The sequence below is a fragment of the Toxotes jaculatrix genome, chromosome 5 (assembly GCF_017976425.1).
Source record: "Toxotes jaculatrix isolate fToxJac2 chromosome 5, fToxJac2.pri, whole genome shotgun sequence".
In the NCBI taxonomy this organism is placed as follows: Eukaryota; Metazoa; Chordata; class Actinopteri; family Toxotidae; genus Toxotes; species Toxotes jaculatrix.
The window spans coordinates 15,767,655-15,792,340 of NC_054398.1; the positions used below are offsets into that span (position 1 = coordinate 15,767,655).

Sequence of the window (24,686 nt, forward strand, 5' to 3'; positions counted from 1 at the left end):
CTATTTTAGTATAATTATCTGTATGTCTAGACGGTGGCATTGTGCTTTGCAGACTGACTTATGGAGGTGTTGTAGAGTGTGCTATTTTCCTTTGTATTTCTTATGAGTGGATCTTAAAATTCTGACAATTAGTCCAGATGATAACGTAACTTAATAGTTTAGGTGACAAAAAGCGGAATTAAAACAATTACCACGCTTGTGAGCAACTGTTCCCACGGTGAGTGGGTATTGTCAGAAAAAAATTATCTACAGAAAAATGCCTGTTTTCCTGCCCAGCTCAACAGATGCTCCTGACTCCACTGGTTAATTATGGCTTGTTTTGAGAGGCAGCAATTATGTTTTTGTGCTGAGAACCACGACATGAGTCAATTGGCCCATGAGCAGCAGGAATATGATGCCCCATTCTGCCAGAGTGGTTTTACTAAGAGCCATGTGGATTTCCAACGACAACACATTTCCGAGCTCTCTGTGATAGAGCCGTGGTCCATAGGCATTACCTTAATTTCCATTTGTGACTAAGTTACATGGAAAAATCACAAGAGAGTGCAAGCAACTGGGAGACAGAAATTAATTAATAAAACAGCTCCCAGTGAAATGGTATGTTAACCTGTGTGATATATTAAACTTCCGAAGATCCAGCTTTCGTCTGTGAAATAATTTAGCGGCTTTATCCTCAGGCAGCTTTTGTGTTTATGTTTGCAAAACCAAAAATCGTACAAGGAAGCACTTCAGCAATATCGGGGTATATCGAGAACAATGTTAGAGTTATTTTAAAATTCAAAGAGCTGTTTTTGTGCTTAATTCTAACATTACCTCTCTTGGGGGTACTGTGCTGGGCAGGCAGAAATGTAATTACATGCACAATTAAACAGCAAAGTTTAAATTCATGAAGAATAACTGGACTGTGCACACCGAATTAGAATGGTCAGCATTTTACTGCATGTAGCAGCGCACAGACAACACAGCAGATAATCCATGAGCACCACTCACTTCTTAGGGGAAACTGATTCCTCCAGCATGGTGGATTCCTCATCTCCCTCAAGGCCAAAACGATCCTTACTCTGCTTCTGCACAGAGGAGAGAGCCACAGACATCACAGTGAACAGTGTATACTGAATGTATGGAGATTTTTATGTGTACTGTATCAGTTCAATGAGTTTTACTTTTAATTTTGAATTACTTGCCTTTTTAAGAATGATGTCAATGTATCCAGCAATCAGTTGAGATATCTGCTCTCCCTCTGTGGTCTGGACAGAGTAGTAACTCTCCTGGTACTCTCCAAAATCCTTTGTAATGCAACAAAGACGGATGAGATTCAGAACAAATCATCAAGTCACAGTATTTTAAAATCAATCTAGCAGTGATACAATATTCTATATCTAATAGGGGCCTTACAGTCTGCCTACAGATGCCAAAAAAAAAAAACCTTTACTGGTGGCGAGGTTCTGAATTAACTTGGCAGCACCTTCATCATTTCTACCCCTACCAAAAAGAAAAAAACAAAAAAAAATCAAAAACTGACTGGCTTCTATGGGCCTTCCTGTTTCTCCAAAGAACTGATTAAAATGAGATGTAGTGAATCTCAAAGCTGCTCACTTCAAAGCGTTCTACAGAAACACAAGGGTGAATATTTTTAGGTTAAACCAATGTTGGCAAATATACTTTTGAGTATTTTTTTTAAAATTTGCATAATCTATTAATCTTTAAATTGAGTACTCCTCTCCAGTACAGGAAGAAAACAGACAGTACTGTTGCCAACAGCTGGTAAAGAAAATTGAAAAAGCTCTCAGATAAATAATACATCCAAATTCTGCACATACTTCCCCATCTATTGTTAACTCAGGTGAAATAGCTGGCCAGCATGCTGAAAACATTCAATATTGGAATCTGAGGTCTTAACAATTTTTTAGGACGCTGTTTGTATTGGAAAATGAAAACTGGGGGAAAGATTGAATACGTGATGCAGAGCTGTGTAAATCACACTGTGCACAGAATAACTGAATATGTGCATAGGATTAGGGGTGTATAACATCGGACTATCTAAGTAGTGCTGAGGATTTGATGCAGACAGTCACACAGTACCAGGGTGAAGCTCTTGGGGGAGGCAGCCCATCTCTTGACTGTTGTCAGGGGCCACTCCTGCACCACATCCTTCGTCTTCTCATCTACTCGCATCACCGACTCTTTGGTTATTCCCAGCAGCCGCGGGACCAGCTTATTTTTACCCTTCATCTTTTCCTGTCAGATAGGAAAACATCAGGCAACATTTATGTCGGTGCTAAACACCTACACAGATGATTCATTCAAGGCGCAAACGCAAAATCGTTGTGCCATTCTGCTGGTGCTGTCGTAATACACATGCTGTGTCCATGGCTTGAAGCCCCAAATGGAGGAGGAGAAGGGCAGCTGTGAAGTGACCCAGCAGATTTCAGCCTTGTTTAACTGCTGCTTTATTGAACAGGGTCTCCACAGGCTTTAGTCACTGTCAGCACACCAGCGTGGTGTTTCCACCAGCTCTCTGCCTGACCAACTCCAGTGCCCTCCACTCTCTGCCCACTGAAAATCTATTACAGCTCACTTTGGAGAACGAGCCTACACTTGGCTCCCCTCCAGGGGTGCAGAGACTGACACAAAAATTAGCGGGTTGTAGAGAAGGGGGTGTTCAAAATGTATGTATTGTATGTCTCCGGGGTTTTTTTTTTTTTTTTTTTAATTTTATCATTGGGTTAAAATAGAGAGCTCTGAGAATGGAACAAAGGGCAATACGTAGAATAGTTTCTAGGTTCTTAAACACAAGGACAGATAACATTATCCCAGTGTTCATAATATCTTCACACAAAGGTTTATTAAAAACTTCCATTGTCTTAACTTACATTACTTCGTCACAATTATCAAGGCTGTATTCAAGTAGGAAGTTAGATTTTCTAATCTGAAGTGGGTAGCTGAGGTATGATATTGTTTTAAATGGTTAACCTTGATGAGTGTTTGGGAAAATTTGCCAGTGCAACAAATCACAATAGAACAGCAGACACACATATACATACAGGCGTATTAACTTCCCGTGTACAATATTTTTAACTCTGTAAAGTTTATAGCAATTGAGATCTCACCAGCCTAGAACCTGCAGTGATTAAAGACTGTCAGATGATAAATGGAAGGTTACAATAAACTCTCAGATGTGCTTCAACAAAGCCAAGTCTGTGCTTTTGCATCTGTTAGCTTCACGAGCAGAGTGCAGCTGGACTGAATTATTTAACAGTCAGTCTTGAAATCTCCATCAGTACATCGCCTCATCGAAGGCAGACGCGTAGTTGCACGCGCACTCTTCCATGCACACGCAAAGATAATCTGAACCCTGCAGTCTGATTTAACCGTGGGGCCAAACATTCCATTTATCATCCATTTAGACCCCAGCAGACAGCTGCACTCTTCCTCTTTTTTTCCTTCAAGTTCGTGGCCAAGTGGGCTGCTGTCAGAGAGCTTTTATAATACCTGCTGGTGCGACTTCATCCCATTCGCATGCCGCACTTCCATTCCACTTTCGTGTTCCCCAAACCAGAACAGAGCAGGATTGCTATTGTCACAAGTATTTCGCAGCACTGAGTGTGCTGCTGAACTGCAAGTGCACAAGCTTCCACTCTGAAGCTTCTGATTTGTTGTGATAATGGGGTTTTTGGTGTTTTCAACAAGCTTTCATACCTGTTAGTCAGTGCAGTGCATACCTGAATAGCTTTCTCACAGCTGCCCCTCATTAACACAGAAGTGTAACATTTTTTGGTCAGTACGTATTAAAAGAAAATTCTGGTTTATTACAACTTTTGTAGAGATCTACAAACGTGGCAACGATACTACAACAGAGTTAAATGGGGCAAGAAACACAAGCAGTCAAAAGATCACACTTGTAAACAAGCCAACTGTTTAGCAAGATTATTGATTACTATTAAAGTGAGCACCCCCGAAATGCATCTTACCCTTCACCTTTGTTTTCTCTTCCACACAAGTTCAGCTTACCTTGGGGTTTGTGTACAACTTGTTTGATCACCTGACTGCTTGTTTCTCATCTCCTGTCTAATTTCTTTTTAGTGATGTTACTGCATTTCAAGATCTCAAGCATTAAACTCAATCAGTATAGTAGTACAGCAGCCCAGACTATGAGAAAATGATCTTTTAAGGGCAGAAATGTTTACGGGACATTTGTTGTGAATATGAGCATTGTGTCTTCTGTGAATGAATCTAATGTATGCAGTAAATCTGTGAACATATTTTCTGGTTTCAGCTGTTACCTTCACCAGGAAGAAGGACACTCCATATGTCTGCAGGGACCTGGCGAGCTTCACGTACTTCACTTTTGCCTCAATCTCCGTCATCTCTCCGCAGTTTTTATGTTCCTGGAGAAACGAGAGAAGTCACTTCTCCACCTCCTCAGACTGGTCATTACATACTTCTCTTAATATACTCGCTGTGCTGTCATCTACATGTTTTGTATTTTGACAATTTGTGTATCAAAAGGGAACAAATTACTATAATTCCCATGAGTCTCCCACAGTTTCAAACGTACATTTTTTTCTTAAATGCAACATTCAAGCAATGAAATGTACATACTTGGAATATTTTCTTCTCAGACCCTCTCTGCTTGATGTACTCTTTAGGCAGGAATTCCTTCAGGCTAGGGAGATAAATGACATTTTTACATGGTTACTTTTTGAGAGCTACAGGCATTTCCTTTTCTATTAAGATACCTCTACATATGAGGTCATTCTTGCCCTACTGCCCACATATCAGAAAACAGTTGTAACAGCTGACATCACCCCTGAGCTTTCCACTGAAGGAAATCCCTGAAGTAACAGTCTGCACTGAAGCAGGAGATAACCACCGTATATGTACAGCTGTGCACATAGAAAAGCACAACACACTCTATAGACTTATTGTGAATGTTGGTGTTATTGCATCTTTTTGAAGAGAAAAGCTTACTCCAGGAATCCGGGCTTGTGCTTGTGCTCCACATGGGGTCCGAACTGGATCTGAGCCTGGATCCCTGCAAACTCACAAGCTTTATCAAAGGAGACAGGGTGGGACCCATTCAATATATCATCCCTTGCCTGAAGGAGACAAGAGGGGGAGGGACAAGGGAGAGAAAGTGAGAAGAGGAAACACACGTCCAGGAAAAGGATACAACTACAAAGGCATGAGATTTATCCAAAATTCACCCAGCAGAGCTCTGTAATGAGCACTTATTGTACGCTTTGAATGCACTGTGGCTTCAGAGATGGTTGTCTTCTAAGTGAATGACTAAGTGTACATGTAGTGTAGGGACATCATAACTGAGACTCCTTCCACACAGGGGAGCCAAATAAGATTTGTTTGTGACAATAAAAGCCACTCTGCCGGCTTTCAAACGTAACAGCTCTAACAATTTGTCATCACAGCCCATTACGTGTTATTAAAAAGGAAAACACATTCCCGAAATGCATCAGTCTTTCACAATATCTCATCTGCATTACAGAATAGCCCTCAGTATGTTGTTAAGAAATCTAATGACTGAGTGTTTTCTTCCATCGAGCACAAAAAAAAAAAAAAAGAAAAAGGCTTGTTTGGTGCTGCTGAGACATCACTTATGTTTCAATGCATTTTCAGCCAGGCTGTCTACATTATCTTCACCATTTAGGTAGATGGAAAGGGAGAAGCCTTTGTTGACATCTTTCAAATGGTTGTCAGTGTGTGCTGTTTTCTCCAGGGGGCAGTCAGCTCTGCCTCTCCCTCTCTCTCTCACTCTCTCTCTCTCTCTCTCTCTCTCTCTCTCTCTCTCTCTCTCTTCTCTCACTCTCTCTTTCTAGTGCAGTGCTGCAAAATTAATGGCTCCAAAAGCTGAGAGGCCTTGCTGACAGTGAGAAAGGCTCCATCAGTGCTTTTAGCATTAGCCTATCAGTGCCCAGCGTGGACTCGACTCATTCTTACGTCCCATTACATCAATGAAAAACTAAGCAGCAGCTTACTGCTGTAATGAGGACAACAATCTCCTCCACTCACAATCAAGTCCTTTCCCCAGTGCGATTCACAGCGGAGTACATAAGCTCTTACTGAACACAAGACGACACTCTAAAATTAGCCCTCACACATGCCATTGACTCTTGGACGCACTGTAACTACTCTGCATTTTTCTGAACTAAGATACTAGGAAGTATGGTTGACCCACAGATGCACAGGGAAGTACAGCATAGAGCTGCCATAGATTGCAATGTTTTAAATAACCAATTAGTGTTTTACATGCACACTAGCATGTTGTTATCAGGATTGTGGAGTATCCTGGTAATGTGTTCGCATATGTAATGGTTTCATGTATAGCTTCAGAAACCTGGACAAGCCTAACCTGGTTTCAAGAAGCTCAAATGTATTCGCTGGAGCACGCTGATAGAAACCAAGATACTGTTGGATGGAAATATCTTATCATGGTTCTGCAGATGCATCCTCTGCAGGAGTTTCCTGTACTTTGTGTGTAAAACAAAGAATATGATAAAGATAGATGTAGTTATAACATAAACTGTAAAATGAAAATGAGGGTGTGACACCAGTAATGTGAAGGGCACTTTTGACTGGGTCTTGCTTTCATCTTCCATTACTGCTGATAAGATGAAGGAGTCAATATCTGGCAGAGAGGTAACTTGCAACAGTGGCAACCGAGTTAACTCAGTCGATCCAGAAACGACAGCTTGATAGACAGAGGTTCAGCAACGTGGATACCAGTCTAAGAATAATGTAAACAAGGAAGTAAATAACCAGTTTTGCTATGTTCCATGCAAATGTCAAATTCTGTTTACATTTTGAAGCACGTGGTTATGCAGTTCAATTTGGCAGAAAAGGCTCTGCTCTTTGATGAGGCTGGGCTGGTGAGGGAAGCTGTGCAGCAGACAGTGCTGTCAAGTGCATATCAGCAGAATAAAGTGAGAAGTGTCAAGTTATAACGGCCATGCTGTACACCTGCCTGAATGTGATTGGAAGTTACAAGTCGGTGATTGTGAAGCATAAACGAAACAGCGGATGCCGATTGGATAGCGATCGGATACCGAAAGTGGGACTCACACAGAGCATTCAGGCAGAGCTCTGAACTGACGCGATCAAAACCATGGTAAGACTTAAAAAATGGGATAATGATCCCATGTCAAACTACTCAGTGCTCTGCTTACAATATAAATCATATTTGTCAGTCCACATACAGTAAAGTTTACTACTGACATTCAAATGATCATAGGCGGGGTCATTTCATGGGTGAACCTCAGATTAAGGATTGAATTTATGTGTCTCTGTTTGGTCAAATGATCAGCCAAATAATTCCAACACATTTGTCAACAGAAAAGAGAGCAAGGCAAGTCCCTGAATTTCTCACAGTGGATATGACAAGTGATACAAGCACTGGTTCTAGGACATTTTAATAGAGCTGCATGAGTGGAAGTGAAGCACAAGACATCAGAAGCTGTGACACATACAGCCTGGGGCTACAACACTGAGGTCAACAAGTACACCATGGCCCAGCAGAGCACGCAGGGTATAATACAGCCATAAAAATAAATGCTGACATAGGGATACACTAAAGCCACTGAACGCACACAGTGTTCGATCAGGACAGTTGCTAATAGATCAGTGAGCAAAGGACCAGTATTTATGACTTAGAAAACACAGCTTCATTCTGAAGCCAAATCCTAAATGTCCGAAAAGCAGAAGTGTTTGGGCGCCGAGGGGCATTCTGATGGCTCAGTTAGCCACAGTAAAGGACCTGAATTGGCTTTTGTTCAAATCCACACGGAACCTCTATTTCTCTGGGTCCTTTTCCAATAAAGCAAAAATGCTTCATAAGCTCCTAAAATATTATCACTGTTACAGAACACTTGAGAGAAAAAAAAATAGGAAGAAATGATATTACATTCTGTAGGACAGGAGGTCCTTGGTTGACAGAGCAGAACTAAAGACTTGACTCTACAGTGAATTTTGAGCTATTACTTTTTGATTCAAGAATACATACTATGTTGAAGACAAATGCTTCATCTGTTTCTGCTCTGGACTATGTTTCTCATGGTACAAAGAGAACTCTTATGGAGTCAAGTAAAGTGAGCAAAAGTAAAAGCAAAAGAGCAGGACATACAGAGTGATGCTATTGCTGTGGAGGTTTATCCTGGTCTTAGCACAAATACATGGCAGAAAGGGAGTGGCCAAGTAGTAAAGGAGATTAGTCTGTTACTGGCAGAGCTTCCATTTTGAGTGTGTGTGTGTGTGTGTGTGTGTGTGTGTGTGTGTGTGTGTGTGTGTGTGTGTCTGTGTGTATGTGTATGTGGGTGGGTGGGTCTGAAATCATGGAAGGTTCAAATCATTAATAAACATTTGAGATCATCGATGATTCGCAGGGTTGCTCTGTCATAAAAATGTCAGCAATAATGTCATCATCTTCACAATCTGAATTCAATTACTCTATACTGCAGGGGGTCCGAGAACTACAGGAATTGTGAACGATGAAGGATGTTAAAGGGGAAAACGGGAGAAGTACAAAGCTGTGTATGAGAAAGAAAAGGGAAAAAAATGTGGAAAAGAAGCCTGGGGTATGTTCCACTCTACTAAAGGATCTGGACTTCTGGCTCTGTTTGGCCTTTTTAACACAGCGACAAATTAGAGCCACTGCCATGTGAACGGTCTCTGTGATCTGCCTGTGTAACAATCCAAGTGTGTGTATGAGTGTGAGAGAGAGAAAGAGGGATAGATGGGAGGGGAAGGGCAACGAGGAGGCAAAAGGAGGCAGGGGACGGTAGTGGCGTTTTTTGGCACGGGCGAACCGGGCAGCCGCCCGGGGCGGCATCACATGGGGGGCGGCACAACCACGTGAAAAAAAAAAAAATCATCTGCGCCGCTAAGCTGTTTTCTATTATCTATCATATTACTGTGTGGGGAATTGGCAAATTGGCGCTGTCCCCATCTCCCAGCATGCACCACTAGCATATGCATGTAGAAACGGCACCCTGACTCAGGGTGGTGGCTAGGTTGGAAGAGTGTGGGAGTCGTCCATAGTGATGGCCCTCTGACACCCGAGGCACTGTGGCTCAAGCAGAGAGGAGCTTTTCAAAGCTACAGTTGATCAAGTCGTACCTGAGGTCAACCATGTGTCAGGAATGGCCCACTAGCCTTGCTGTCAACAGTATCAATCACTCAGTAGGGGAGCAGGTTTCATATGATGACATTATTGATGATTTTGCATCAAGGAAGGCCAGAAAGGTCAGGTTTTAGTTTTTGGTTGTTAGTTTTTTTTTTAATAGTGTTATAATTAGATTTCCTTTAGTGTGTTTTCATTTGTGTGATGGATTTGTGCTATTCAGAATATTTATTCTATATTTTATTGGTATATTATTCATTTATACAATTATACTGTTTTTATTTTATATTATTATTCTCTGCTGTTGTTATGTGTGATTGTGTATATTTTTGCCACTTTTATGTATATAAAGTATATTAATTTAATTTCTGATAACTTTTCTTTTCTAAATTGTTTTGGCAATGCTGGAGTTGGAGATTGTTATAATATAAATATTGTTAAAACATGGCTGTTTGTGTCAAGTGTCTTTTCTTTTTTTTTTTTGGGGGGGGGGGGGGGGGGGGGGGCACTCGGAGGGGGTGTCGCCCAGGGAGTAATTCAATGTAGAGCCGCCACTGGGGGGCGGGGATGTTATTGTGAAAGGAAATATGAGCCTGTGTTGAGAGGAGAGCATGATACGTGCTGTGCTGTAATGTGTGCCAGGGTAAGAGGGTGGGGATGTGTGCGATTATGTCAGAATGTGTAGGAGATGGAACGGGAGTGGAGACAGGCAAACTGGAAGGGAAGGAAACGGAGGGTAAGAGAAATAGAGGCAAAAACAGGAATAGACAGATAGAAGGGAGGAGAGCAGCAGGAGCAGACAGGGGAAGGTGAATGGCTGGATGTCTTTCACGAACACGTTCAGGAGGCAGCAGGGGTTCAAAAAATGAGTCGAATGCAAACAATTATACTTATTTCAGATGTGGTAGATATATCTATGAGCACATTTATTCAGAGTTCACATATTTTTTGTGTGGGAGATCATTCGATAATCTCGGTGTAATGCATTTTCAAATAAAGACTCTCTTTCCCATGGTCTCCGTCTATCTTACATAGTACATATGTGTGCATGTGTGTGTGTGTATTTGGGTACTCCACATCCTGCTGTCCAGGTGTCAGTGGGGAGCTCCTCCCCTGGCTGAAGGGGCTAATGTGAATGCAGTGATGTGTGCAGTGAGCAAACTCTGACTTGTGCAGTACCCAGACTCAGCTGAACCCCCTCAGGGAAACCCCCTGGTGCCAGCAGGGCTTCCTCGGGTTTGCAAAACTGGTAGAGCTAGCAACTACTGAGAACACACATTCACAGACAGAAACACAGCGAGAGTGAAGGACACTAACTTAATAAACACACACCACCTCATCCGGATGTAACTCCACAAAGCCAAACTGTGTCTCTCCAAGTGAGTCCTACCAGATGTATGCTGAATGTTGGCTAAGTCCACCAACAACAGGAAGTGTTTAGATAGTCACACAACTCACTGCTTCCCAAAGCTCCCAGGACTACACCTCATGAACAACTGCTCTACTACAGATATAACCTCTTTAGCCCTACTGAATCATTAACTGGTCAGTCAATGCACCTTATGCTGTTCAGTCAGTCATTGTTAAAACCCACAGAACCTTATTCGATGTTGCAACCAGGATCTGGGATTTTGGGAAATTTACATAACATACAGCCATTAAAAAAAAAAAGAAAACAAAAAACAAGGCCCATTGAGTTTTGGGTTTGAATATTTAATTCAGAGTAAACAATGGGAGTTGAAGGGTTGTAGTAAGCTAAGAGAAATATAAGGGCAAACAGTAGTTTAAGGTGATGGAATGAAACACATTTCAACAACTGAGTAGCATTTCCAAAACAGCAGCCATGTTTTTCCAAGTTGAAAATTAAAAGCAAAAACCAATACCATCCCACTGAGCAGCGTATTCGTTCAATCAGAAGGGACACTGTAAATCATGCATTGTGCAGCCTACTTGAAGAGATGTCAGCCTCAAGCAAATTCCTATTGAGTTTTCCACACCACAAAAAAAAAAAAAAAAAACAGTAGCAAGGTCTACACAACACTAAAGCTATATCCATCCTCAGATTAAGAAGCAGAACCAAGAAACAAGTCAAACCTGTCTGGACCACATCTGAGCTAACCACTCAGTCTGTCCAGACCTGGCTAAAAGTTAGATGCACACTAAAACACAGTTATTGAGTCTAATTACACTCCTCCTCTCGACTCCTGTCTCTTCTAAAAAATGTTTAAACAACACCCCAAAAAACTGCAGTATAATTCATATGCTGGGCCTGCTTGGGCCTCATTTTGCAGGTTGGGCTGTAACAGCACAAAATTTAGGCCTAGGTCACCTCTCTCCTCGCTGTTCTTTTTTCCTACATCAGCATAAAGGTGTGCGTATCAAGTTTACCTGAACATAGAGCAAGTTGAGCTGGACAGGGTCCCGCGAGTCCACATTCTGGTCCGAATAGAAAAACTTGCGCCTGAGCAGCAGAGTCTCACTTTCTTCCACTCCTTGCTCTCTGAATGTCCTGCTGTGGTCCAGCCAGTTCACTGTCCAATCAATACACACACTCTGTTACCACATGCTCTGAAATGAATAGACATTCACTTTGCAAAGATGTTACTAGAGGAGGATACTGATGGTGAAATTAACCAGGCAGTTCGAACACATCAGAGAGGCAGACAGATCAGTTCAGACAAGACAATTTACCAACTTAATCACTGGAGAAGTGAAAGTCTTGACTGGGCACAAACAGCATCACTGGCTTTATTTTGTGCAGAGACGAAAGTTGGGAGTGCGATTTATATATTCGCATGTTTCAAAATTTAATTGGTGTCCTCTGGGCAAAAGATAACAGTGGTAATTTCATTAAACTTTGATTTGTCCATGAAATAAATCAGACTTGAGTGATAAAGCACAAGTCCAGATGATGGCGTTGAGTCAGATTCATTCATGTGAAAATAAGAAACGAGCATGAAGCCATCAAGATATTAACAACACTTCTGGAGGCTTTTGCAGGCTCACACTTACAGTCATCATCTGTGTGGAGTTTGGCTTTGAGCTTTTCCATCTTCCTCTCGTCTCGTAGCAGCAGCGTTCTGTCTTTCTTCAGCGTCCCCATTCCATCCTCCTTCTTGTCCTCCGTCACTTCTTGAATGAGGGAGTACTCCTCATAGTTGGTGATTCCTGAAAAGGGCACAAGTTAGCCAGGAGGAGGGGGAAAAGGAGGAGGAGGAGGAGGAGAAGAAGATGCCTCAAACTGGCACGATAACTAGTGCCATGATAGAGAAAGCAATTCTCTTACACTCTCTTTTTATCTCTTTCTCTCCGGTTTGAAACAGAAGTGAAGGAAAACTGGTACAGAGCCAGCAAACTAAAATGGGAGCCGAGGAGGAGAAGAAGCCAAGCAGAAAGACCTACTCCAAACAAACATTTTCCAATAAAGCTATCTGCCAGACACACATCCCTCTCCTCCTCACCCAATTGAGCTCGATAGCATCCTATTATAATTGAAATATACAGCTTAGGGAACACCTCTGTGACAGGCGAGGATGGCACAGTCGGGGCCTTAGGAAAAACACTTCAGCATTTGTTAGAAACAAGCTTGTTTGAGCTTGATAAATCATGCACATCGTGCTTTAAAAAAAATGTGATTAGGATTTCGTCAAGCGTACATGAATGCTCCAAAGTAGTTAACTAAGGCTGCTGTTCAAATAAGAATTGAATTGCATATAATACCATTGTAACATAATGCAACTCAGTGTGAAGTCAAGTGGTATGCTGTGGACTAAAAATAAAATAGAGGATGAATAATTCAAGCCTTGGACGATGGGTTGACAAGATTCATATTAGCAGTGCTGGGAGACTATCACTTACCTATTCGACTGCATATGGTGACAAGCAGCTCCCCGACTGTTTTTGAGTCATCCACCATGATGGTTTTAATTGCACCATCCAGCATTTTGATCTTTTGCGGCCTTTGTTTCTTCTTATACTCCAAGACGTCCTGAGAAAACAGGAGAGGAAGCACAATGACACCTACAACCCAGCTGATCGCTCTCGACAGTAAACCGCAGTCGCTCCCAGCAAGCAGGGAGGCATAAATATCTCAAGGTCCCTCTAGAAAATGTAAATCACTTCAAGAGATGATAAGTGACAGTGGCAGTTCTCCACCCCAGACAGTATGACTTCAGCTTACTCCATTTCGCAGCATGTAGTAATCCAGGGTTCTTCCAGACTCGAGCCAGATTCCTTTCCTGGGGTCATCGTCAGACAAGAAGAGGCCATAATCTGAGGCTGAAACACCAAGTGAAAGAGAGTATTCAGATGTAGATGCCTATAGATTTCCATTATGTAAATTAGATTCACCATTTCTGAGTCATCCACCAACCTTGTCCTGTCTGGGCTTCTGGTACTCTCTCTCTGATGATTCTGCAGGCATCATACACAGGAGTGGATGGCTCAAACTGCATCGTTTTCACCACATTGCACTGGCGTACACAGATCTTTAGTGACAAGGCCACCATCTTGGTGGGTAGAATAATGGCCTCACCGACCTACACACCTGGAAAAGACAGAAGTAGAAACATTAGGCTTATATGAGGCTTATATCTAAAATAAATGGTCTGTGTTATGGCTGGTATCAAGAAGCCATTATTAAAATGTCCTCTCATAAAACAATCATACTTGACAGTGTGAAGAGGAAGTCTCTGAGGCAGAATATAACACCGCAAGGCACAGAACAAATCATCACAATTATCTCCTTGGGGACATTTTCACCTGTGAAATTGAATGTGTGTAATGCCGCACCCCTGTCTCAGCAGCTCCTCATTCCTCCCTGCTGTTCTGATATTAAAGGGGTTATGTGCATGGAGAGCGTCTGCCTGATTGCAGTGTGTGTAGAATTAGCTGAACCAAGGCAAGCGACATAATCTTTCAGCAGAAAAAAAGGGAAAAAAAGTGCAAATCTCCCTAATCGGCAGGAAGAACAGGAGCCGAGTCAAAACAGAAAATGACATTCCACCGCTGCATCATTATTCGCTCTTCTCCTGGCTTGCACTCTCCCCCAGAAGCAGACTTCACTGTGAGACAAATCAGTGGGTGTTTTATCACATACTGCAATTAGAGTGAATCAATTCAGGTATTCTGAGACTCATATGCGCAAAGAAAAAAAAGAGAAGAGATAGATACTGCAGAGTGTTTCTCCTCTTCCTTGACCTTGGCTTTAATGGGGGAGAGGGATGAATGTGATAAATTGGGTCATCTATACCAGGGACGCTCTCTGTCTCTTATTTACGCACATTACAGATCTGAAGTCAAGTTGTTACTTTTGGGCAAACAAAAATTCACCTGTGACACATTCAAAACCAAGTCATCAGCATAAATCAGGTATATCAGCAAAGATTCAAGTTCTCATGTATAGATGTCACTACATCCTAGAACTGCTGCTAACAGCTGTTTTCAAATGAATCTGTTGATTATTTTCTTAATCAATAATCGATTAATCATTTGATTCATGTTCAAATTGCTTGTTTTGTACAAGAAATGGTCCAAAACACAAATATGTTTAGTTTAATATCACAGAAGACTAAGAAACTGGAATGGATTTTTGGCATTTTTCCTTAAAAAAACAAAACAAAAGCAATGAACAGAAACAAAGCATCTCAAAACATTTTTTGGTGACTCACCATTCGATTAATTGACTAATTACTGCAGCCATACTATTAAACTACTATAAATTCTACTGTAACACCAAAAGAATTTCAGTATTTTCCTCCATAGCTGGGTAGAAAAGGCAAAAGTTCAGATCCCAACACTGACACGATTCAGATCTCAGCCTCACTTGGAAACAAAGAGTTTTTTTGTGCTCAGGATTCACAGCTCATCCACAGACCCCTTTAGAGCCAGAGGAGACAAAGTCTGTGAAGTAAATTTTCTATAATGATCGAGTTGTGAATGAGTCTGCCTGTGACCGTGGCTCTGTCACGGCCATGGGTTCCTCACCAATAGACTCTCCTTCCCTGAGTTTTTCTTCATACAAAATGGGAAAGACAAGCACAAAGAAGAAGGGGTAATGGCGCTGCATGAGCTCTCCTCTATACAGGCTGGCAGAGAAGCCCCACCGAGTTTTTGTCATCCCGCTCTTTCCACAGATACTCTCCTCTAGACAAGCAGCTTGAGACCCCAGACTGACAACACAGCAGGCCACATGGGGCACTTATGTGGGCTCACAATGTAGACTCACAGACAACAACTCCCTCCCACACACACACACACACACACACACACAGCAAATATACATATGGTGCAGATAAAACGTTTTTGTTTTTGTTGAAAATTTTTTAAGGATATTTCAGACACGTTTATCTCAAAAAGCCCAAGTCTCTTCTGACGACTGGTATTTGCTAAAGATTACCGTAGGTCTACTGCAAAAACAACAGTCACTTTAGGATCTGTTGTGAGTAGCGTCACTCACTTCAGAGGCTAAGTGCTACAGAAACCACATGATGAAACCCAGGAGGTTAATGATAATCCCTGAGCTTACAGTAGTGCGAGAGCACATTTTTCACTAGGATCCTCGTGCAAACACTCGAATGCAGCCAGCTCCTCATTAGCTCTGCTTTCAAGCTTGGATGGGTTTGCGTCTGAGAGAGGAGCAATGAGAAACAACTCACTTATGTGAACCTGTGCTGAATCTTATTTATTTTATTACCCTTTCTACATCACTAGGCAGATCTAAAAAAATGCAATTTCAAAACATTATCTCCCATGACAATCGCTAATTCACCAGAGAAGGCTTGTTTACTACTAAATATTGAGACATGAAAATGGCCAAAGAGCAGCTTGCAGGGGAGTCTAAACATGGACAATTCAATAGAGACCGGGGGAGGCAGGTGCCATCTGGAGAGGATGCAACTCTAATGATTGACTGTAATACCAGCAGCAGGACAGAGCCCGAGAGCAACAACTGCTACGATTAATGCGCCAGTCTGTCACGCAAGTAAGGAGGCTTGAACGGCGTCTGATCACTTTGTTTGGACCAGGCCTCCAAATTCTTCTAACACAACAACAAATTTGAAGCAGAAACAACCCTTGAGAGCTAACAGGGGTATGGATGAGAATGAATAACATTCTTTCAAGGACACCATGCAACAGCGCTGTACAGGGGTGCTTCAATTTTGTGGTTTTCATTTTGATCAATACCAGAGTAAATGCCTGTGTGTTTCTCATACTGCGTAGAAACAAGAATGTAGAACATGTGGAGAACAACAAAACAACAGGATGAGTTGTTCTGAAAGAGATACGCCTGGGCTACCTGGAGCCACAGCCACGATTTCCAGCTGTGAAGAGCTCACAAGCTCTTTACAGCTGCACGTAAAAAGGCAGCCATCATTTGGCAGTTACTTTACTGCACATTTCATTCATACTGCACAAGACACGATACTTGCATCAGATGCCAGGTTACTAAATCAAAAACAATTTCATATACATGCTATGTTTTCAAACCATACAAAAAAGCTGAAGATTCACAGGTTCACAGTATAAACTCTTGAAGTAATTACTCATTAATCACTAAAGGAATGGTGAAACCTTCCTGACCTCGTCGTGCATTGAGAGAAAAAACAAAAGAAAAGCAAATTCAGTTAAATGTGAATGGAGAACAATAACAAACTTATAATGTAAAATTCTTTATTGTTAAAAGCACCAAATCTAACCCCCCCCCCCCAACCTAGACACACACACACACACACACACTGCTATGGTCTATGATTTTCAAGGTTGGCCCATTGAATCCAGATTACAGGAGAAACAAGGCTTTCTTAGGACTCTTTCTGCTTTGGCAGCATTTATGAACAGAAGTCGTGATGCAGATGCAAACATCTTTTGTTTTACTCACACAATCGGCAGCAATTACTGTGGGATAAAAGGTAGATTAGTATGGCGACTCTAAAGAAAGCACTGCCATTGTAAAGGTTGACAGTCAGACTTTAACAGGCTGTGATGCAACTGAAAATAACCCCAAAGCGCCAAATGAAATAGCCAGTAAAGCAGCAGGAAAACACTGTGGCTGCAGCCTTCACTAACCTCACAAATACACCGAATTGGCATTTACTACACCAAATTGTCTCCAGCCCGGTGGACCATTATTATTGTGTAATTTAAGCATGTAGTATGTCAGTGACATTGAATGCAGGGCTGAGAGTAATTCTGACCTCACTAGTTCTCAGGACTGTTGAGAACAGCAGGATTAAAGAGTGTGTGCATTGAGAAAATGCTAATTGGCTAAACTGCTCACTACACTACACCTCCTTTTCTCTCCTCTTTACATCCCGCTGCACTGACAGCCTTTTATCCCTGTCTGATTGAAAGCAAGGTCAGTTTCCTGCAGGACCATAGTATCTCTCTGGACACCATTAAGTTTTCCTGGAGCACAGACAGTCCAGTGTCGGTTCACATAACAGCAAACAAGGGTTGTTGTTTTGATCGTTTGTGCATCCAGATCCAATAATCCTGCTATCCAGAAACTAAATTTCTACTCCAATTCCACAATGGAGAGCTCCGTCAAGGTCAGGTGTGTTATTTCCACCAGATGTGAATGTTGCTTATAAACTGAATGACACTTCACGTCCTAATTTGAATTGGTAAATCAGAGGTTTAACAGTACACAAGAGATAGGCATTAATCATCCACCATAAATACATCTTTATTATGAGTATGAGGCATATTTGATTTAAGGCAAGCAAATGATTGTACATCTATTTAATAGCCCAGGGCTGTAATCGAAGTAGCACATTGGACCACAGAGACATCATTCTATCAATTCGTCTTCACCACATTAAAAACATGAGGAGAATATGATTATGGTACACTGACTCAAAAAGTCAAATATTCATAGGCTGCCAAAAGAAGGTTTATTCTTAGAGAGTATAACAATACAGCTAATACAGTATTGCTTATTATCACATCTTCTGTTCGCTTAGTATATATAAAATTAACCACGCCCCTTATTACATGTTCCATTTCCAAATGTTCATTTTCTCATGCCTGGCAGAGACTATATTCTTTTTGGGTTTTTTTTTTGTATCAAGATGTCCTTGTGCTCATTTCCTTGCAAAGAGCATCAACTGAATCTGGATTACACCTGAATACAATTCAAATAATTAAGAAGTCAAAGGCTTTCACCTCCACCATTATCACTTCCTTTCATACATTTCATAAATTCATAAATCATTGCTCCTGCAGGAAACAGCTATCACCGGACTGCATTATGAGGCCGAACTCACCCTTGCTATTTAAAGTTCGCCAGGATTACCATGAACAAGCTGTCATGTTAGAAGTGGCTTGCACAGTATTATTTTAGTTAAAAGAGTGTTAGTCAAGCAGTGCTTGTCGATTCAGATAAAAAATTTAAAAAAGAAAGGCATCAGACCGACACTCTAAATTCAGAGCCACTGATAGTTACGCTGCTTTTTTTTTTGAACATTTAAAAATGAACCTTGCTGCTATGACCCACTCTGTGCACTGCAGGCTTTGCTCCCGGGCGACACACTTTGCCGTAATGCAATTTGAGGGTATAGATACTGACAGAAATTATGAATCTTGCCCTTGTCACGGGGAGGGAGAGAGAGCGGCTCCTCTTACACTAAAAATATCCAGCGAAGTAGAGCATCCTCCAGCAGCACCGTTTCAAAAAGAACCCACAGCAAAAGCATTTCAATAAATGGGACTATTTCTTCCTTATCTTAAAAGACAATGGTCTTCACTAATACCTACACATTTATGACAACAGATTAAAAGAAATTCTATTAATTCTTAAATTGTAATTCGTGAAGATTAGACAGTAAATCCCTCTGTAAATTGAAAAATTATAACAGTGGGCATAGCATACACTTGGCTCAGTTACATTACTATTGAGATATTATTGGTTTAGGTTAATCCTGCAGTACTGAAGTCAATACACTGAGTCTTACAACACAGAATTATTCAATATGTACCATCCCTCATCCCTCATTTAGAGATGTGAAGAATGAGCTTGCTAATAGATGGAGACAGAAACAGATTCTAGAGGAGGAGAGCTCCACCCAGCAGCTGCAATCAGTCAACCAATGAGCTGGTCCTTACTCACTCAGTGGTACTGGTTAATAGTGGCTCAGACAGATGTTGCCCAAACATTTTTATTCCATTACACACACTGATGGATGCAGATCAGCCCGATGCAACAAAGGACTCAGCCCATGATGATTTCATTATCATTATCAACCACATTTTTAACCATAAATCTCTAATACAGCATTTACAGTATGCAGCCTCTGGTCCACTAGTCTACATCTGGTTTTGTGACTGATAACTATTCCAGACAAAATGATGTAATGATGTGAAACAGGGAACATGTTTAGAGTCAATAGTTCAGCTATTTGAAATAGTTTACCCAAACATGAAGATGCACTGCAGTGTCTCAGACTGAACGTTAGCTAACATTGTGGACACATTCTATGGAACCATATCTTCATGGCACACTTTTTAAAAAATATATTTATTTCATGCCAAGAAAAACATTTTATGAGTATAAAATTCGGAACAGGTGTTTATCAAATGGCTTAAACCACTCAGCCACACAGGTTTGCCTATTATGTACTGGTTGATGCAGACCGTATGGGGGTCATGGCTACATCTACAATATAATTTCTTGCCAGTAAAAATGCAACAGATTGCTAATTTATGTTAATTAAATAAATAAATAAATAAACCTATGTAAAAGGCAACAAGGTAATTCACCTTAATCAAAAACAGCCAACTTAATGTTAATATTAGAGTTACTACATGTTTTCCAGCTCAACCAACACACATTTGCATACTGAGTTGCCCAGAGAAACACCAGTATTGACACAAAAAAATCCTTATACCAACTGGAAAGCATAAATATTAGCTGTGACAATAACATTGAATGGCACTGGTGTACCTGATGTAACCTGATGTGTCAGGGACCACAATCCCCTGTATGGGTACGTGAATGACAGCAATGATAGGAACCCCTGAACAATCTGAGGTGATTCTGGCACTTAGAACATTGGGTCTGATTTACTCTGCCTTCTCTGTGCTATTGGGTATCAAACAGCACACCAGCCACAGTTTGCCTGTTAACTGAGATGCAATCTGTGTGCAATCAGTGAAGTGTACTGAGGTCCTTTATGCATACGGCTAGATTACACAAATCACAGGAGGAGAAATGATGAAGCATGGAGATTGCACATTCTGTGGTTTTTACTGATGTTCACTCAATTTGCGAGGGTTAGTTTAACATGGAAATGTATCCATGTCTCAAGAGCAGGTGTAGATTTGTGCAAAAATATCAAAGAAATGTTGAACTGGTGAAAATAAAATTTAAAGTAATTGACCCCATGTGTGCATGTTGTAATAAAAAAAAAAAAAGCGGGAGCAGTACTGTACACTGCACTAACATCTAGAAAGACTGTACAGTAATAACTAATGAGCATAATATCTCACCATTAAATAACATGGCACAAAACAGGAAGGATGTCTGTGTAACTACCTCTGCATTAGAAACATTTATCAGTAATATCTGGATGAGTACATAATTTTCTCAGCATTTGGCAGCTGTAGTAAATGGTTCAGAACTGTATCAGTTCATTTCATGACAATGTTTATTTCTGCATCCCTACATCCTCATCCAGATCCACGTTTCTTTTTATGATAGGCTAGGCTAGGTGATTTCAGACAAACCGTGATTTTCGACCTTTCCTTCTGTCACAAAATTTATGTCGACACTTTCATGTACTAAAATTTATGTTCTCCAGCGCCAGCACAAGAAATCTATCCCTGTGCGTCACACAATGTACCCAGAACACAAGACATGTTTTAGTACTCAGCAAAATCAAACCAAATCAAAGACTGTGACTTCTTATAGGATTAATTCAGCCACGTTGCTAAGATCGGTAAGGAGACTTGTGGTAAAAAGCCTGCTGTTTGCGCGATCTCCTGCATTACACGCTGTGATAGCAGGACTATGTGCTGGCAATACAGCATGACATCACTGAAATTCAGTTTTATCAAATGCACACAGACAGGCACAGGGAGATTAAGGGGTAGCGAGAAAAGACTCCACAGATGTGACAGTAATTAGTGTAAGAATATACAAGTACAAGGCAGACCCTGCTCATGAAATCATTGCACCAGAATTACAAAGGTCACAGTTAAGATGCCAGCCATGTTCCCTGTATCTCAATGTCAATCTAAGTATCCCTTTACCAGACAAGAAAACCACTGAGGCAGCCTTTCCTTACAAAAAGAAGTAGCTTGCAAGAGCTGTCTGCCAAACATTACTTTATTATAAAACGCAGTTGGCAAAAAAAATGTGGAAAAAAAAAGAACAACTCAATCTTTTATTAACTGTATAACAAATCATGTGGGAGTTAATGTCTGAGATTGTAGTGTAGGCAAACACTGTACTGTTGAGGGCAAGGTGAATGTGGGAGTTCGCGCACATAAAAGCATATACATTAACAGAAACAGACCGCAAACGCAAACCCAACAGACTTCATTGACTTTAATACTGAAAATTAATCATCCTGCGGAGGGCCGTGAGTCTTAGACAACACTCTCGCACCTCTAGCTCCCACGATCAGCATATTCTGCCCAGAGTGTCATGTCCTGTAAATCAGGTGACTCCAATATCCTGTCTGTGCTGCCTCCCCAGCGCTGAGCCTCTCTCTCATGCTTCAGTAGCCGACTGCCTACTACCACTCGCATGCTGATTACAGTATCAAGAGCAGTGGAACGGAACATACACTGGCTTCACTCCAAAGTGTGATACACCAAGGGACTCTATCAGCATTTTACACCGATCAGCCACAACATTAAAACCAGTTACCGGCTTTAATGTTCTGGCTGAATGGTGTATATTTTCTGGCACGCTGTAAAGGAAGAAACGTGACACATAAGAGGTGGAAGTTCACTGTTCTGGCTCTTCAAGCAAAACCAAGGATTTAGCTAAGAGCACACATATCAGTTCCTCTTAGTCTCTCCAAACACAATATCTCGTGTTATTGTCTGTACTCTCAGTAAACTGAGTAGAGCATTATAAAAGTAAACACTTACCGACATGGTAATCTATAACACTATCAAAGTGGTCTTTGTAATAATAAAATCCCCTGTTGATGGTGAGTGAAACCATGTTGTTGCATGAGAGGAGGTTCAGGGAGAGGCCATGTTTTTGGCCCATTGTTTCCAGATCAGCGACTCTGCCCACAGTTGCCATGGCTGCTGCTGTGCCCACCTTTTCCTGGACATATAAGGCTGGACAGCAGCAGCAGCAGCAGCCACGTCCACTCTGCCCTCAGGTCCACGTCTACAACTGCTTCCAGGGTCATTTGGATGTAGGGTACACTCTGCAGTGATTCTGGGATTTCAGCTCTTAAATGTCAAGCAGACAAGGTCAGAGAGGGAGTTTGACAATGTTAAGGGCTGCTTTATGTAAGGCTGTGTAAATGACTTTTCAATGCTACCTTCATCCAGAAGGCCTCTCAGCAATCCTGTCACAAGTACATGGAAATGTTTAGGAGAAAAAGAGATTGAGGGAGTTGACTTTGATTCACTTTGATAGAGCGTGTCTGAAAAATGAAAATACCTCTCTGTGAAAGTGTCACTTCAGTTTCACTGTTGAACATTCTGCAGCGAAACATAATGTGAGGAGAGTTGCACAGAGAGCTGTGAGAATCATCAACCGGTGCACTGATTCCCACAGTGTAGCGAAGAAGACATACGTGCACAAAGACAGGCAGATACAGAACATACAGAGAAAGCACTTAAGTAAGAACCTTTTCACTCCACTTAGTTAACCAAACATTTTTTGGAGTATGTTCCCCCCCCAAAATGATGAATGACTGTTCAACTTCTACAGTGGACAATGGAAGTCGAAAGCAAAGTGTACAAGGGCAAGGCAAATGAAAAACTCCATTATTCTGTTAACTTGGGAGTACATTCCAAGTGCAGTATCATTGTGCGACTCCTTGCAGCTTTGTTTTTCTCTCAGCGAGCACTAAAAGCACTGGAGAATCAAATGTTTAAATTGGCTGCAGAAGGCGTATACAACAACTTTCCCTCAGACAAATACTGTACACTTCAGAAAGTTCTTCAAGCGGAGGCTGCGCACAGGAGGCCTGCCGGCAAATTGGGAGTCTTTTCTGAGGAGCGTTTCAAAGACATACATGTTTTTAACAAGACACTATAGTCTGCTGCTACAACCCCCAAGTGAGGAGAGGTGCTATAAAAAAAATAAATGTTTTTCTCATTTGTGCTTGCCTATTTAGACAAGAAAATTCAGTAAAAGAAACATTAATAAGAACAACAAAAACTTCATTGTGATCGTTGCGGTGACCATCTACACAAGAAACATTTCTCAGATATTTAAAGGGGGAGGAAAAGTTCAAAGTAAACGTTATGATTTTGCAACAAGAGCAGAAGTGTAGACTACTCCGACTATTCCTGTACTTCCAAAAAGTAGATGAGAGAAATGCCTTGTTGAATATTTACTTCATTCAAAGTGAAATTCTTGGTTTCTGCATAAACTCAGAAAAAGTGACATAATTATGCAGTTTCAGTAAGAACAGCTCTTGTAATTAGTTACTTTCCACCCCTGGGATCTGGATAGGACATTGGAAACATTACAGCACCAAATGAAATAAACTTTACGATCCAGGGACACATAAATTATATATATATTATATAGAAATTATTTCTTATCCTAGTTTTTTTCCAGACTTTCCACTGGATTTCCAACTCTTCAACTATTTCCAAGTGTTTCTGATTACTAGAAACAAACATCTCTGGCTTAAATCTGCCTCATAAACATCTGGTCAACTAACCACCCACCCACACACAGCATGGATATCCTTAGCATATTGTGCAACAGTGTCAACTGAGAGAACCATGCTGACTACTTGAAATTCTTTTTGTGCATGCTTTCAGCTCAGTGCCATGTGGACAGAGGGGAAACACAGCTGTGCATCTCTGGACACAAGTTTTAGCTGGACCCATACTGAGACAGAGGAGCCACGCGGTATGGAGTGGAACATGGAAAGGATGCTGCCATGCTTAGTTAAGGACTCAGTGCCTCACTATTTCATGCTCCACATCTGCTGGTTGCCATAGCAACCCTGATTTTTTGGGCAATTCCCAGGTCAGGTGGCTTCTGTCAGCTGAAAAAAAAAGTGGGGGAGGGGGGGCTTTTCTATGCAGTGCAGTCTGCAAAAGAAACCAATGAATGATAAAAGACTCTGACTTTCATTAGTGGCTCTTAAGACGATCACTGAAGTGTTTTCAATGGCTACACACACTCAGCGTTTAAAGAGACAAGCTGCCACTACTACGGATCAGCTGATGCGTGTCTGAATCACTTTTACTGAACTCGTTCTGTACTTTCTCATGAGGCTAGATAAAAAAGACTCAGCAGTAAGTGTTCCAGGGTTTCAGTGGATATTTTACAACTGAAAATACAAAACAAAACCAAGGCATAAACAGGAGGGGCAATATGCAAGACTATTATTACTGCTGAATC

General features: G+C 41.3%; 1 protein-coding gene across 1 annotated transcript in view; it reads right to left on the reverse strand.

The window, feature by feature from the left end:
* tln2b (talin 2b) overlaps nt 1-24,686 on the reverse strand; it is a 79,973-nt gene that overhangs the window by 35,956 nt on the left and 19,331 nt on the right. The window contains exons 2-12 of the mRNA XM_041038559.1: nt 13,503-13,676; nt 13,311-13,408; nt 12,989-13,118; nt 12,143-12,298; nt 11,519-11,661; nt 4,972-5,099; nt 4,603-4,666; nt 4,284-4,388; nt 2,083-2,238; nt 1,185-1,286; nt 991-1,067 (exon numbers count right to left, since the gene is read on the reverse strand). Of these exons, the coding sequence (XP_040894493.1) occupies nt 991-1,067; nt 1,185-1,286; nt 2,083-2,238; nt 4,284-4,388; nt 4,603-4,666; nt 4,972-5,099; nt 11,519-11,661; nt 12,143-12,298; nt 12,989-13,118; nt 13,311-13,408; nt 13,503-13,638 (1,295 nt within the window). The 5' untranslated portion in view covers nt 13,639-13,676. The remainder of the gene's footprint in view (nt 1-990; nt 1,068-1,184; nt 1,287-2,082; nt 2,239-4,283; nt 4,389-4,602; nt 4,667-4,971; nt 5,100-11,518; nt 11,662-12,142; nt 12,299-12,988; nt 13,119-13,310; nt 13,409-13,502; nt 13,677-24,686) is intronic.